The following is a 17,638-nucleotide window of genomic DNA, read 5'->3' on the forward strand; positions in this document are numbered from 1 at the left end:
CACAATTTTGACTTTGTTTTATTATTTGTCTAGCTTGTTCCTTAGTTATTTTAAAATGCTTTTGTAAAGTATTAGCATTGACATGGAACTTTTTATGAAAATTTGTAGCTTCTTCTAGTGTAGAGAAAATATGTATGTCATGTGTAGTTTTATCTGCTAAATCATTGCCCAAACTAAAGGCTCCAGGCAATCCTGTATGTGCCCTGATATGTCCTATACAGAATGGATCTTTTCTATTCCAGATTAGACTTTGTATAGTGCAAAGCAAAGGGAAAACAGTAGAGGAAGGGGAATTACTACCAGCATCTTTAAGAGATACTATAGCATTAACTATATACTGACTATCGAAAAATAAATTAAATACAGAATCTTTAAACATCACAAAAGCTTGTAATACTGCATTAAGCTCTACCTTTTGAGCTGATTGTTGGGTACTAAAAATGTAAAAGTTTGATCAGGTATAACTACTGCTGCTGTACCACTATTTGACCCATCAGTGAATATATTTGGAGCATTCATGATAGGTGTTTTTCTTGTCATTTTTGGAAAAATTACAGGATGCAATGACCAAAAAGACAATAAAGGATTAGACGGTAAGTGGTTATCAAATGAAACATTAGATTTGCACATGATTATTGCCCACATATTTAACTCATTAGCTAACTCATCAATTTGATTCATAGTATATGGAGTAATAATTTTATTGGGAGAAATTCCAAACACTCCCTTTGCTGCTTTTATTCCTTTGAGTATAATTGTCCTACTGCCTCAGAATACCTAGTAAGAATAGTGTTAGGAAAATTCAGATAAATGTATCCATAATAATGGACCTTCTTGCCAAAATACTCCTATATAAATATTTTTGTTGGTAGTACAATAAATAATAAAGGAAACTTATATCAATTCCATCCAAATGCATATTTCCATATATGTTTCAATGATTTTTAATGCCTTTCTTTCTTTAGGCTTTAACATGAGGGATGAATTTGGATCTGATGGACCTTTTAGGATATCAAATAAAGTTCCTAGCTCTCCTGTTGGTATACCTAGATAAAGCCTTATCCAATTTATGTCTCCTAATAACTTTTGAAAGTCGTTAAGTGATTTGAGTTGATCTACTCATATTTGAATTTTTGGTGGAGTCAGGACCATGGTTGAGGATAATAGAACTCCTAAATAATGAATTGGAAAATTTAATTGTACTTTATCTATTGCTATCTCTAGATTGTAATTTTTTAATAAACTTGTAAGTGTGGCATAACATTCTAGCAATGTGTTTTTATCTTTGTGTGCTAATAATACATCATCCATAAAGTGAAATATTTGTAGTTCAGGATTTTGATTTCTAAGTGGCTGGATTACTTTGTTGACATAAATTTGACACACAGTTGGGCTGTTAGTCATCCCTTGAGGGAGCACTTTCCATTCATATCTCTGATCAGAACCTTCATGATTTAGTGCAGGGATAGTAAATGCAAAACGTGGACTATCCTCAGGATAAATTTGAGTTGAAAAAAAAAAACACAATCTTTAATATCTATAACTAAAACATACCAGGTTTTTGGCAAAGCAGATAATTGAGGAATCCCCGATTGAGCAGATCCCATAATAACCATCTCATTATTAATGGCTCTTAAATCTTGCAATGATCTCCATTTACCAGATTTCTTTTTGATGACAAAAATGGGAGTATTATGGGGAGATACAGAAGGTGGTATATGTTCCTCCGCTAATTGTTGTTTGACCAGATCATGGGCTGCTTGTATCTTTTCTTTAGTCAGGGGCCACTGAGGAACCCATACTGGTCTTTCTGATTTCCAAGTAATTTTTATTGTCTCAGTGGCCCTTTCTGAAAATCCAACCCATGTCTGTCTGTTCCTTGATCTATTTGTATTGGTGCTGCTATACCTTGTTCTTGTTTTTCTAATCTTTTTCCTTTCCTAAAACCTTGTCTAGTCATAATAGTGGGTGCATTTTGGTTGATGTTATTTGTTAATGTCAAATGTAATTGATCTAGGACATCTCGTCCCCATAAATTTACAGGAAGATGATCCAATACATATGGCTGTATAGTTCCTTCACATCCTTCAGGATCCTTCCAATCTAATACCATTGCACTTCTATGGGGATTAGTCACCACTCCTAGGCCTCGAAGCGTTTGAGTGGCTTCTTGTAATAGCCAAGGTTTTGGCCATTCTTGATGAGAGATGATGCTAAGATCTGCACCTGTATCCAGTAGCCCATTAAATTCATGTCCTTGAATATTTAGTTTTAGCATGGGGCGAGAATCTAAATTTAAAGAAAGCATATCCCAATCTACACCTGTGGAGCCTAATCCCTTGGAACCTAATGTTTAAAATTAATAAAATGTTAAATAAAATGCATAAATAATGAAATTTTAATAAAATATTAATTAATTATGTCTAAATCATGATTTCCCAGCTTAACTTTGAACATGTGATTCTGCTGCCTCAGTGGCAGGGATTACTGGTGTTTGTGATCCACCTAGGTATGCTATATTGCTTAAGAAAAAAGACAATAAAAATGTTCATTTGCAGTTCAGTTGAATTTTTGTCAATATTTATGTTCTGCAATTTATCAAATATGCTAATATGAATAAAAAGAAAAAGGAATTGGAAGAAGGCCAAGTATATTATTTTCAAACCTGTCTAGAAAAGAAAAAGAATACAGAAAAATTTAAGATTAGGACATAATATAATAGTGAATTTTGCACTAATAAGACAGAGCTATGCCAAGTTCTGTGATACAAGCATGTAATTCCACCTAAATTCTTTTTTAAAAACTTGGGGATGTAGGTTGGTGGTACAGTGACCCTGGGTTCAAGCCATGTTACATTTAAAACAAAAAGTATTAAAGGTGAAGTCAGTAGTTACTAAAAGAACAAAGACAAAAGATGGGGAAAAGGCTCTGAACTTTTTAAGTTTTAGTTTGTCATACTGAGCCATTTAAACTATTGTTTAAACTTTTCCCTGTTTCCTAAGGAAACAAAAATGTATCATTCATACTAAATGCTACTATTCAAACTGAAACTTCAATAAGAGATCCTAAAATAGAATATTTTTTGCTTGAAAGCATGTTCCACCACCTTAGTCAGCATTTGTAACAAAGACGATCATTGTTTAACCCTATAAGAAAAATTATTTTAAGAAAAAATTTAAAATTTTGATGTTACTCAATCAGCATTTTTCCTTTTGTTTGGTGTCCATGTTTTTGTCTTAGGAAAAAAACCATTGTTTTGGTCCAACCCAGGTGGAGCTTTCATTTCACTTTGTAAAATGCAGACTGTCTAAATTCAGCATTGTGAGTAAAAGGCAACTATATCTACGACCTAATTTCTAATTTTTATCTTTTGATACCTGCAATTGTAATTGAAATGCTATAAAGCAGACACAAAGCACAATTAATAACTAAAAACTGATTCCAGTAACATATAAGAATCATTCTACCTCAGCAATATATAACAAAATTCTACATCATGACCCAAAAAAAAGACTATTCCAGAATCATTTTAACATACGAAGTTAATTAATAAAATGTTAATATTAATTAGTTAATATTATTATAAAATATTAATTAATTAATTAATCATATTAAGATTCACGAACAAACTCCAAAGATCAACTAATGTGTAATACAGGAAATAACAAACAAGGTTTCCTTACATTTCCTGATAGGCCACGATCCCCCACCACTACATCCTCCCACCCCTTAGCACAAACTATGTCAGGATGTCTGAGGCTGCCCAAGTAGCCTTAAGAAAGTTGCGCCAAAACAGCTCCATTAGGGTGCACCACGAAAATAAAGCAAATCAGTCAAGATCTCTTCAATAGTTCCCTCCCCATTTTTTTTTTTTTTTTTTTTTTCCTCTCTTACTGCCCATCCTAGAAAAAAAGGAAGCCTGGTGATATTGACACTATAATTTGCCGGAAATTCACAACGTAGCAAAACCTTGGCATGCAAACTAAGCCGTCAAAGCAACCAAATAGTACTCAAGATTAATTCTTCGCTCTCCCAACCCCTGCATAGTTCTTCGTCGGGCAATACTGCCTTTTCCATCCAGGTCATACACCCTACTAGTCCCCAAATCACACCAACGTTGCAGTCTAATAGCTCCTTGTACTACTGCAGCTGGCCTTTGAAGCCTGCTTTTGCTCTATATAACTCAAAAACAAAAATTCTTGTTTTTGAATTATTTAGGGCCCTGCTGTAATTTGTCCCTCGGGATGGAGTCCTGTCTGATGTTCGGTACCCTTACAGCTTCCACGATTGAAACGCTTCAGCAGAAGTTTAGATTTCTGCAGCACATACAGAGATATTCTCTTGTGGAGCAGAAACTACATAGCCTGGAGAGTGGGAGAGAGAAGGGACAAAAAGGAAGACGTGCATAGTAAGAATTGGGTTGAAAGTGGGGGAGGGCAGAGGGGCGGAGCTTTGTGCTGGGTGATATTCCTTCAGGCTCTCATTGGCGCCGCTACAATACCCCACTGGTTAAGCCTTTTATTATTTGTTGTTTTTGTCTTATCCTCCAGACTGACTGGACAGGCCTAGTCATCTGTCTTTAACCACCTCCCGGTAGCTCGCGCATTTCCGGCTTTCTTGAACTGAGCCCCTCCCGTACTCCACGCGACTAACAACCCTTGGTCGGGTTCGCCCTCACAGTTGCTTTTCCCTCATAGGAGGCCTCCTCATTAGTGCCTGGTATTAGCGTCGGCCTCGGGATTTGGAAGGAAGTAATAACAAGACTCTAAGCCCAGAACAGCTAAAAGAGGAGGCAAAGTGAAAGTCTAGAGGCTTGAGGAGCCAGAGAACGTAACTCAGACTGACTTGCCACCGAGAGTCAGTCGGAGCTTAGCGAAAGCCCCAGCTCTAGCACGAGAAGAGGTAAGAGGACCGCCGCCTACTAAGGAAGAGTGGGAGGCAGTGGCCGTGATCGGTTTTGTGACGCGGCACACATGGGCCAAAGTGCAGCGTCTACGCTAGTTTATCCTCGGTCGTCAAACCTCACGCAACTCAGTGGCCTGATTGAGGGGATCCGGGCCATTTCGTGTGGTGCGTTAACTCACACCTCCCGGCCAAAACCGGAATCCGAGGGAGTAGGGGGGCTAAGTAGCGGCACTGGTGTGAGTGCGGGTTTCTTCCTTTCGCCAGGCTTCGGAGCTTCTGGGATGCGAGGGTTTGGTGGGCTTGGTTGACGCTAATGTTGGTATATTATGGACTGTAAGGAAAAATGGCCGGTCCCTTCATCCTCTCCTCCCCCTTCCGGGTTCCCCTTTCTGTAGTGCGTGAGGTAAAGTCGTTGTATTGAGTCTTCTGGTAAGGCAGTGAGCAAAACTGTATCTGAATCTTAAATCTACGCCAGGGAGCAACCGCCTGGGATCTTCACCCTTGCAGCTGGGTCCTCCGCGGAACGAAGGCTCTTGAAACCAAAACGCCATTACTAAGACGAAGTGTTTTAAAATAGAACTAGGCCTCACCTGTATCTGGCCATCAGCAGGGACTTCTCACGCACCCCCTAACATAACCCTCAGCTTCTCGGACCTTGGACCTAAGAATCCGAACCGTATTTGCCCTCTTATTCTATTCCTTCCACTTTGCTAACGGAAAAATATTTTCATGAAGGAATTCTTTCCAAACTAGCTTAGTATTTACCACCTTTCTGTTTGTTTTCTCTATTTGTACAGAAACATGTCTGAGTTTATAAGTGACAAAAGATTTTTTTGGAACAGACATTAAATTTTGAAAATAGAATTTTTCATATTCATAAATCGCAGTTGGTGTTTCAAGGGTGAGCTCAGGTGTGTTTTTATTTCAGTGACTGCAAAATAACATTGAGCATGTGTCTAATTTGTATGAAATTTTGTGGGAACTAGAATTAGGAGCTTTAAGAAAATTCGCATTTAAAGGATTTTATACAATTCTGTTATATCGTTACTTATTTTTTGCTGTGTGATTCCCCCTACAGGTATTTGGATAATTTGTTCAAAGGTTTTCAGTTTAAGATTTGTAGATGACATGCTACAATTTTTAACAGGACCGTTTCTTATAAGGAAAATTATTCATCTTTCTAAATCCAAGGAATATTTGTATAGTTTGCTTTTAAAAAAGAATTTGTGTTTTTCTGTTTTGTTTTGTTTTTTTAATTTAGAAAACTTGCCACAAGTCTTTTCTTCGTGTTCATTAGCAGTAATAGTTAAGTGGTAATTAAATACTAGTTAACTCTACTAGCATGGTAATCTAAAACCCTGACCTTAATCTAAGCAGACTATAAAATTTTCTTGGTTGCTGATTAAATGACATTTTGACTTCTCCAAATATGAAGTGTTTGCAGACTATATAAAAGGAAATATATATTTTTTCAATTCAGAGTGTATTCATATTGTTTTAACTTTCACATTTTAAACTTCATTGTTCCAGTGTGTGGGAAGAATGAAAGCCTGAAGTTTTTGCAGTTGGAGTTTCAAGGGTGAGCTCAGATATTTTTTATTTTACTGGCTTAAAAATATTGTTGTTAATTTACCCATTCTTCCTTTTTCTTATGCAATATTTACTTGAATGTTTAATGTCATCCTGATCATCTATTTATATGCAGCAATGAGAATTGAACCTAATGCCTTACCACCTGTTAGGCAAGTGCTGTACCACTGAGCTACAAACCCAGCCCTCTAAAAGCATTTTTAAGACTAATTTTTTTAATCTGAAACCTAGTTTTTTATTGAAACCTAGTTTTGGTTTTTTAAATGTTTACTTCATCTTGTCAGTAGAACTGATAAAGGAAGGATTCTCTGGGATTTAATTCTAGGACCTTGAAATGCACTTTTTTCAGTATCTTAAAGAAATAATTTCAGGAGATATCTCCTAATAATTTTTTTTTGATGGGGGGGTTTTTAATGCAAGTTATTGTTTTGAGATAAATATCCCTTGAGATAAAAATCACTTCTTGGTTAATTGCAAAAATACATCATTTTATAAAATCAACTTTAAATTATAGAAGGTTCTGATAAATATTTTAGCAGTTTTGATGTGGAGACAATTTTTGTTTAATCTGAGTTAAAAATAATTTTTCAAAGTGTGCTGAGATTTTAACTATAGCCTCAAGCATGCTAAGCATATACCACCTTCAGAGTAGGCCTTTTGTGTGTGTGTGTGTGTGTGTGTGTGTACCTTCAAGTATTAGGACTTTAAATTTTATGGATTTTTATAGTAAATAAACTATATCCTTTGATTTTTGGATAAGTTTGTTTAAACAGCATTATTAAGTACAAATTGCATGTACAATAGTACTTATAGAGTTCTGAAACTAACATCTCAATGCAGTTTTAAAACTTAACCCATCACTCTAGCAGATGTTTCTGGCTTCTTTTTAGTCATTCTAATCCTGCCATCATCCAAAGACAATCTCTAATTCAGTATCCTTCATAAACTTGCCATTTGTGGATGTTTCATATGAAATATTATTTTGGGGGGTCTAGCTATTTTCAACTAGATAATACTTTTGAGATTCCTTCATTTTGTAATATGGATCAGTATTGCATTTTTTAATTCTAATTATATTTTATTGTATGGCTATGTCACATTTCAGTTACCCTTTTATTAGTTGTTAAACATTTGGGAACTATGAAAAATAAATTGACTAGAACATTAATGTATAAGTCTTTTTGTGAACCGTTAATATTTTAATCATTTTGTATAGATATGTAGAGCAAGATTCCCATTGTACTCTAAATTTGTATATAATTTAAACAGTTGCAAAATTGTTTTTCAAAGGGACTGCTTCATTTTATATTCCTAACAGCAATTTTTGAGGCTACTAATTATATCTCTTACACCTGTTGTGGCTGTACAGTGGAACCTTATTTATATTTTATTAGTTTTTTGGTGGTGAAAACTGAATCTAGGAATGCTGTACCTCTGAGCTATATGCCAAGCCCCCTTTTAAGCTGTATTTTTGAAACAGGTCATGCTGAGAGTCATGCTATGACTGCGGCAAGGTCATACTATGTGACCCAGGCTGGCCTTGAACTTATTATTCTCTTACTTTCTCCTTGGTCATTGCAGATACAGGCTTACAGGCTTGAACCTGGAAAGAAAATGATTTTTTGAACTGATGACTTTAAAAATTTACAACAGAATGGTCTTTTGAATGTTACTAATCTAGCACTGAATAAGCATTTTGTATTATCATCTCATGGGCATATCTTATTTTTATAAAAAGAGAATAAATTGAGGTTTGATAAGCTTAATAATTCTAACAATTGTGGCAGTTATTGCTGTGATGTGATATAATTTAACAATATTATTTTTATTTTTAATAATTAATTTTTGGTACCAGGTATTTAACTCACAGTTCTTAACCACTGAGCCATGTTACCAGCCCTTTTTTTATTTTTGAGATGGTTGCATTAAGTTGCTTAGGCTGGCCTCAAACTTTCTATCCTCCTGTCTCAGCTTCCCATGTCACTGGGATTTGATGGATTTATTCTTAAAATATATTTAGTTAAATTATTGTCTCTAAAAGATGAAAAATTGAGGCATTTGTTTTTCTTTCATTTACTTTTCTTTTTTTTTTTTTTTTTTTTAACATATATCTTTTGTAGTTGTAAATGGACACAGTATCTTTGTTTTTTTATGTGGAAATAAGGATCAAACCCCAGAGCCTCACACATGCTAGGTGGGCACTCTACCACCAAGCCACAAACCCAGCCTTTTTTTTTACTTGTATTATTCCCTAAATGAATATTTGGTTTAATATAAAAATGTTTTATCTCAATTTAAGAATTTTAGCTTTTATTAATGTTTAAAATCAGTTTGATTTCCACAAAAGTTTTTCAAAACTGTTTGTGAATGTGCTGAGTGAATTTTAACTTACAGTATATTTTTGAAATAATTGAAATAGAAAAAACAGACATTCATTTGTATTTCTTTTTCCTTAGTTTCCTGTGCTAAGTTCCCTTCAGAAAGAAAGAAAGTCCCTAAATGGTATAATCTGTGAGAATTCTTAATAAGGCACAGGAACCATCATAGACACATTTGGGGAAATAATATGGAAAATTAGGACTACTGTAATAGCTAAAATCTTACTTCTGTTATAAGAAGAAAAACATCATAAAATCTGGAGTACTTTATATATAGTAAGGTAGATTTATCATGTTCCAGGCAGGTTTTATTTTTGATATTAATTATAAAATGATAACCATTATAAAGTAGTTTTAAGGATATAAAATGTTGTCTTGATGTGAAATTTTACCTGAATTTATTCTTAAATTTATTTTTTCTATTTTAGTTTTTATTATGCATTTACAAAGGTATGCTACTTAGGTTTGACAGCATGTCTTTATTCTTCTTAAAGGCATTAAATAATCGTGATTTTCTAACTTCTCTGTGTTTTAGTTACCTGTGAAGGTATTTGAAATATGTGATTATCTAGATCTTATTCTACAATAAATACTAGGAGATTCTATACTAGGAGATTCTAATTGTAGATCTGAGACTGAAACTTGATGGTGTTGCCTTTCAACTTCACTGGTTGTTGGGAGTTAAGGAATGTTTCACATAAACATTAAAATAGCTTTGGGCTGTTAATTTTTTTTTTTTCTTTTTGAGCTATCTAGTTTGTATTGCTATTTAATAATAGATTTGGCTGCCTTTTTATCTGAAGCATACTAGGAAGAGAATTAGACTTGTGTGTAAAATTAAGAGAAACTCATTAATATTAAGTTTATTATATTAAATCTGTATAACAATTGAAGATATTAGAGCTATTTCCTTGTACTAGAGTTTTTTGAATAGTTTGAATTTCAGGGCTCATTGTGTTTAAGAAAAAAAAAAAAAAAAAAACCAGTTAAAACAAATTTGTTTTTAAATACCAGTGTGTCCTTAACTGTGAAATATTTGACTTTTTATAGAGCTCATTGTGCATTATGTGCATTAAGGTGTTGACAACTGCAAACCTGTTCTTTCAGACCATGAAGTAGCTGATAAGAAAGATTTCTTGTTTTTTTTTGTTGTTGTTGTTTGTTTTTTCATGGTGATATGATCTGCCTAACAACAATTCAGTTTGGGGATTGTTATATTTATAAAGGAGTATTTTGCATAATTATTTGTAATATCAGTTGATTTTATAAGATGAAAGAAAAACACAATTGAAAGTTTTGATTGAAGTGAGGGAACTGCTAAGGAATGTGGAAACCATGACTCATTAATTTTAGCTGAGCTTTTCTTCCTGATTATATTAGTTGACCTCGTTCAGTGGTGTATAGAATGATTAAAATGAAAAAAAAAATGCAGAAAATTTATGTAAAGCTTATTTTAAAAGGTGTTATTAGTTCTTGCTATGTAATATCCTATTATAACGACTTGAAATAACAATTTTTAATCTTATTTATCAGTTGATGAGAAATATAGACATGTCTTAGTTGTTTGGCTCAGGGTCTCAGGCTGTAGTTTGGTTATGCTTGAGATTGTAGTCTCTAAAGAGTAGGTTGAGAATGGCTCTTGTTTCCAAACTTAGATAGTCATGAACAGAATTCAGTTTGGCAGGGACAGAGTGGTGGGGGAGTGTTTGCTGGCCACAATTCCTTACTCATTGTTAACTATAGGGCCTTCTTACTTTCTTGTCACATGATTCTCTTTATGACATAAACAGGTCACAACGTAGTGTCTTGCTACATACATCATGAATAAACAAACAGGCAAGAAGAGAAAGAGAGTACAATCTCAGGGTTAAAGTAGTTAAGTTCAAACCAGTAGGTGGGGGCCTAAACTAATGGAAACATGACATGACTATCAAGAGGCAACATAATTGTGACTGATATTAGAAGCTTGCTACAGTTATTATTGGGGACTTTATGATGTTTTATTGTGTAAAAATATTTGAACGAGAGACTCTTCTAAAAATGTTGTGTTATTTTATCTTGATTTATTTGAATTTCATCGTGTTTTCAGTAATGCATTATCTACTAATTTAGAATACTTTCTACTTGGAGTGATTGTCCAGACAGCCCTTCAAGGAAATAATTATAGGCAGGACTTACTTAATCACCCTTAATTAATATATTTATTATATTCTTCATAACATTTTATAGGAATACAGTAAGCAGAATCATAATACATGATACAACAAGAGATAATGTGAATTTTGCTAATAGTACACAACTATCAGTATCTAAAAACGGTGTTTCTCAACAAAGACTGAATCTGCCGAAGCATTGAACATTCCACAATGTCTTGAGACTGTTTTTTTGTAGTCATGATGGGTAGATGGTGGTTGAGTTCTAGTAGGTAGTATCCAGGAATACTCCTAAACATCTTGTAGTGTTCTGTTACCATTCCCTAAGGCCCCAAATGGCAATATGCTGAGATTGAGATATCCAAGTTCTACAAGGTTATTATTATTTCTTTGTTCAAAGTTATATTTCTCTTCATAGATTTGAATTTTAGCTTGGAGATTGTTATTGATTTGCTTAATTAAAGGAGAAAACAAAGGTTAGAGGAGAATTCTAATGTAGTAATGTCCATTAATACATTCCTTAACTTGATATATGAGAGTCTCATTTTCTGAGCCACATAAATATCAGATGACTAAAATTGAATTACTTTTTACTGAATTATTTTAGCCTTGGAACAGGTTGAAATATGAACCAGAAAAATCACAGAAGGCTTTTTTGGTTCCTTTTACTATATAAAACTCTTATGCTGATTCTACTGGAATAAAGTTATTTTGACATAACTCCAGACCACCTTTCTATAGTTGTTTACTGTTTTCCAGTTGTGGTTTGAACCATCCACAATTTATGTAATTTTGTGGTCTTTTTCCTTCATTCTTATTATATGTTGTTGTTATTCCTTTTTATACTTTTATTCTTTTTATTCTGTTTGCCTGTCCTGTGTTTCCTTATCATTTTGTGATCTACACTGCCTCATTTGTCTTATTGAAGTATTGTCTTTTTATCTGTAGGAGATAATGATTTATTTTTTCTTTGAATTCTGAAGTAAAATTCTTTCTCTTACCATTTTAGGTTTTGTCTTCCCTTTGAGAGTTTATGTCTATAGCATAGTATCTGGTTCAGTTGATAGAATTCAGCACTTGTTTTGTTGGCTTTTCTGTACTTGCACAATGATATATGCTCCATGATAGAGTCTAAAGAAACTATTATACATGCTGTATAAAGATTTTTCTGGACTGTCTCCTAAGGGATATAACTGACTTTTGTATATGATTAACATTTCTGACTAAGGGAGTGTTTGTTAATGAGAGAAATATTTATCAGGCAAGGGACTTTGTTTTTCAGTTTTAGCTTTTCAGCTAACTAGTAAACCAGTTATTTAACCTTATTGAGGTTTGGACTTATTTTACTACAACTTTTGTATTTTTTAATATCATCCTAGACACAGGGAGATGTGAAAATTTTTAATTGTATAATTTAAAGACTCAATATGTAGTTGTGGAATGTTCAATAGTAGAAGTGAAGAAAATCATTCTAGTTTGAGATTGAATAATATTTGTTGATCTTCAAAGCTGTAAGATTTGGGGAACTTCATGAATTGGGGCAAGTACTTCAAGAGAAATATTCTGAAATGGAAAAATGGAAGCTTTGGTTATAGATAATAGTAGTAGATAATAGTAGTAGTATACTCAACCTGTACCAAGGCTAAAGTAATCCATACCAGGAAAATATGAGACATGAGATTAGAAAACTAGGGTTAATTAGATTAGAAAATGAGTGATTTCAATTGTCAGGTTAAGGTACTTTATTTTTAAGCAATGGAGTATGGCTTTGAAAGTGACATGATAAAATCTGTGTTTTGTAGAGGGGTTGGGAGATGATTCTGTGTGGTTTTATAGATTTGTTAAAACTGAAGAATTAAAACAATATTTATAACAATTTGAATGAAAAGTGTTTGGGGGAAAAATGCTTTATGAATTGAAATACCATAGTATAGAAGTAGAGAGATTGCTTAATGTGATTTTTACTTTTCTGTCCATTACATACGAAGGTAAGAGGCAAGGTATTTCTCTATTAGATATCTGTAATAAGTGTACTCCTAATCAGCTTTAAGAACATTAATGCTGCTTACATGTATTAACTTATTAGAGAAAATAATATCGAGTTAAATTTTATTTATTTATTTATTTTGATTTGAAGAAGATACATTGATTAAAAGTTGGTACAGATGGTTTCAGGTAAAATTGATGTTGACTCATTTTAATTGCAGTATCAGGAAAAGGGATTTACTTCTTTTGTTGTATTTCTTAGGAGATAAGTTCTCAAGCATTTTGATTTGGAGTCTACTTCCATTGGGCAAAATTTTGAGGATCTCATTGAACTAACTGTAGATAGTCATGTCAACATTTCTGAAAAATAGTGGATTTTAGTTTTTGGAGTAGTTTTATGTTATAGAAACCCAGAGAGTTCTTTTTATCTCCTTTCCCTAAAGATTCTTGTGTTATTTATGTTTTGTGATAGTTTTGGAATATTTCTGAAGTGAGTCCCATTTGATACACAGTTTTTTCAAGGATTATAAGCAGCTAACTAAGTATAACAAATTGTTTTGTTTTTTTGTTTTTTTTGGTTCTGACAAATGGGTAAGGTCTTCTACAAACGGGTAAGTTCTTATGTTCATCAATATAATATCCTTAAAAGTAGTTTCAGGTCTCTAAAGTCTGTTCCTTCAACCTATTTATCCTTGGTTCCTTTCCTGTGATGCTGGCAGGCATTTTTGTGTGTGTGTGTCTATACATACTGACCTTTTAGGTTAGATTTTTTTTTTTTTTTAATTGTAGTTGGACACAATAACTTATATATTTTTATGTGGTGCTGAGGATCGAACCCAGGGCTTCACGTGTGATAGGCAAGAACTCTACTGCTGAGCCACAACCCTAGCCCCTTAGGTTAGATTCTTAACAGTATTTATTTAAAATTTTTTGTGTCTTTTGTGGTCTGAGAGCTGAGCCTGTTCTGCTGGTGTTTTATTTATTTTTGTTGTTGGCTGGACATTAAAACTAGGGCATTTCACTTGCTGTTTTCAGCAAATGAGTAATATTACTTTTGTGGATGTGTGGGATAGTTTATCTTTGTATGGAAGGCTATATAGTTTCTAATTTGGGTCACTTAATTTATTAATAATTAAAGCTGTTGTCCTTTGTATGTAGGTTGTTGTGTATACATAGCTTGTAATTCATTTTGGTAAATTTCTAGATATATAATTGCTAGGTTATATATTAAGACTATTTTTAGCATTGTAAGAAAATATCAAATTGTCTTTCAATATGTGGGCTGCCTTCTTTTTATTCCTACAAGCAGTGAAAGGATAATATTTTGGATATGGTAGTCAACAGATTTTTCTTCTTCTTCTTCAGTTCTTTAAGTAGATTAAATCAGGGTTAAAAAGGAATTATTTTGTTTTGTTAGTTTTTCATCATATGGAAGTTCCTGGATTTGAGATGAGGATTTTTGTTTAATTTAGAATATGAAAGAGTAGGCCTTTTCTTTTTTTTTTTTTTTTTTTTTTTTTGGTTTTCACTTTTTTTTTTTTTTTTTTTTTTTTTTTTTTTTTTGGTTTTCACCTGTATTTTGATTGGGAATAACTTCTTTTCTGTAATTGTTGTAGCTTTTTTGTTTTGTTTTGTTTCTCACTTCTTACTTCATTCCCTATAGATTGTTGATTGGTGGGGGATATACATTGGATTTCCTTTTCATTTAAATTCTATTAGATATTTTGCTTATAGTTAAATTGTGATGAAATATGTATGACCTGACAAAGTTTTGTAGAACTTTGATACTGAAACATGCTTCATTTCTATCCTTCGTGAAAAAACAACAACAACAAAACTTTCAACAAAGATGTCTGCATATAGTTTTAGAGGAATTGATTGATTTTTTTTTTTAAGTCATCATTGACAATCCTGACTTATAGTTTGAACACAAACAATATTGCAAAAAAAGGAAAGACAGAATTCAAGAATTTACTGAGAGGCATCATAGATATTGGTGGTTTTCAGTAGGGTACGTTATAAAGATACACATACATATATCAGGTTTTTGTTCATTTTCCCTCTAGTCTTATTATGGAAACATGATTTTCTTTCTCTCCTGTTTTCTTTCTTCTTTTCTTTTTTTTTTTTGTAATGGGGACTGAACCCAGGTATACTCTACCAGTGAACTATATCTTTAGCCCTTTTACTTTGAGATAGGGTCTTGCTAAATTGGCTCAGTCTACTCACATATTTGTAATCATCCTGCCTTCACCTCTGAATATCTGATTACAGAGTTGCACCACCACACAATTAGCTAATTGTCTTATCTAGATTTTTCGTTTTATTTTTTAAGAAAAGTCTGTCTCTGACCTTTGCCTCAGTAATGTTTATTATCTTAATTTTTCTTTTGAGTCTTATTAAAGAAAAAATCATGTAATTTTTAGAATTTGATTAGCTATGACTATTAATGAGGTTATAGTAGTTTAATGTGACTAAGTTAAAATCACGTTTTACGACTGTACTTATCTCAATAGCTCACCGATTTTGCTGTCTATAAAGGTAAATGATAATTCTACTTCATAGATTTATAGGGAGAAGGAAAATTCTTCACAGAATGCATGACTTCTTAAGAAGTAGTTATTAAATTGATTATTACTTCACCTATGTCTTTAGTACATACATATATTTCTTTGACTTTTTAGGTTATGTTCTTTGCTTGATTTCTGTTCCCCCACCTTTCCCTTCCCTTTCTGAACAGGGTGGAAAGGAGAGTATAATGTTGTAGATACAGAGATGACATAGATTATTTTCTTCTGGCTTGGCTTTGAAATCTTATAAAATCTATAAAAATCTATAAAAATCTATAAAAAGATCTATAAAAAGATCTTTTTATAGATTTGATATAGACTATAGAGTTTGAATTACAGCATTTTTAAAGAACCTCAAGAAATTCTGTTCTGTAGAATAATTGAAAAACATTGAATTAAGGGAATGTGAAGTGTAAAGGATTTAGTGGCTATCTCACATGGATTCTCTGCTATTTAGATTATGAAGAATTCCTACTATAAAACTACAAGGGCCTGTATTCTATTTGGATTCCTAGAATGTATTTGTGACTCCCCTAAAAGAACTGGTAATAGGACTTGTTTTCTTGGTAAAAATGTGAATTTATTGAGGTGAGTACAAGTTTTAATAAAATTTTAGCTTGCTTTACTTGTCTTCTGTTTTTATAATCCTCTGTTAGTGACTGTAAAGACTCTGGTGATATCAAATTTAAAATGGGCTGGTTTCTTATTTATCTTTTTAAGATGCTAAAAAATTATACCCTTTTTTTCCTCTTCTACTTTTAGGTTATGAAATGGTTTCTGCAGAATGGTTTGTCCTTGAATTGGAGATTTTTTAGGACTGGCATATGCTGATACTTCATCTCCTATAAGTGGACTATAATTTCTTCTCTTAGGACAACTACATAAACAGACAAAATAGCAAAGATCTATTCTTTGATGAGTATGACAGCTACAACTCGTGGTTCTCCAGTGGGAGGGAATGATAGCCAGGTCCAGGCTCCTGATGGACAGTCTCAGCCTTCTTTCCAACAGAACCAGGTATGATTAAGGTTGTGTTGTTTGGATATAAGGAAATATGAAACCTTGGAACATATTCTGAATAATTTGTAGAGTAATCAGAAAAGCTGTTGTGATTTTCAGTTGCACTTAAAATTGACTATGTCATTAGTAACAGGAAATTCTAGTTATTATTCATGCTTGAGTGTTTAGCCCTGTTTTTCTGCATCTATGTAAATCTGAGCATAAACATATTGTCATTATTACTTTGATTAAAAGCATAAATGGAAATAAGCTATTTTTGTTCAAATCCCATCTTTGTGTACCCATGAAAGTGATCTTGAATCTGTGGTTAAGTACTAAATGTATACCTCAGTTTTTCTATTTCTAAATGAGAATAAATGAATAATATTTGCAACAGGATTAGCACAGATTGTAGTTATTAGAATTTTGTTTTGAATTAGTTGGCAAAAATTACTTTTTTTCTGTCTTTGGAATAGAAGTATTAAGGATTATATAAATAAGTGGAATATTTATAAAAGGTTTAATGTAATTTCATTTCTAATATTGGTGATTTATCTTTATTATGTTATTCCAAGAATGTTACTCAGTTATTTAGAATTTATAAAAAAGTGTTTTTGCTTTTTTTTTTTTTCCTGTTTAACTTTTTTTATTGCTGTTTTTTAATAGTTTGTTCCTTCTGCTTTCTTTGGGTTTGGTTTACTTTGTCTAAATCTTGAGGTATAATTTAGATGATTGATTTCAAATTCTTTTTAAAAGATGCTTTTTTATTTTTATTTTTTTAAATTTTTTTAATATTTATTTTTTAAGTGTAGATGGACACAACTAGAGCTAGATATCAAATCAGAGACACTGCGTCTGATAGAAGAAAAAGTTGGCTACGATCTACATATTGTGGGGTCAGGCTCCAAATTCCTTAATAGGACGCCCATGGCCCAAGAGTTAATAACAAGAATAAACAAATGGGACTTACTTACACTAAAAAGTTTTTTTCTCAGCAAGAGAAACAATAAAAGAGGAAAAATGGGAAGCCTATATCCTGGGAACAAATTTTTACCCC

The 17,638-nt window shown here is 32.8% G+C and overlaps 1 protein-coding gene across 4 annotated transcripts in view; it reads left to right on the top strand.

The window, feature by feature from the left end:
• The first annotated feature begins 16,503 nt into the window (after window positions 1–16,503).
• LOC143639756 (ubiquitin carboxyl-terminal hydrolase 9X-like) overlaps window positions 16,504–17,638 on the top strand; it is a 111,506-nt gene continuing 110,371 nt past the window's right edge. For all 4 annotated transcript variants that reach the window (XM_077107808.1, XM_077107809.1, XM_077107811.1 and 1 more), the window contains exon 1: window positions 16,504–16,599. In XM_077107808.1, the coding sequence (XP_076963923.1) occupies window positions 16,504–16,599 (96 nt within the window). The remainder of the gene's footprint in view (window positions 16,600–17,638) is intronic.

The sequence above is a fragment of the Callospermophilus lateralis genome, chromosome Y (genome assembly GCF_048772815.1).
Source record: "Callospermophilus lateralis isolate mCalLat2 chromosome Y, mCalLat2.hap1, whole genome shotgun sequence".
Taxonomy (NCBI): Eukaryota; Metazoa; Chordata; class Mammalia; order Rodentia; family Sciuridae; genus Callospermophilus; species Callospermophilus lateralis.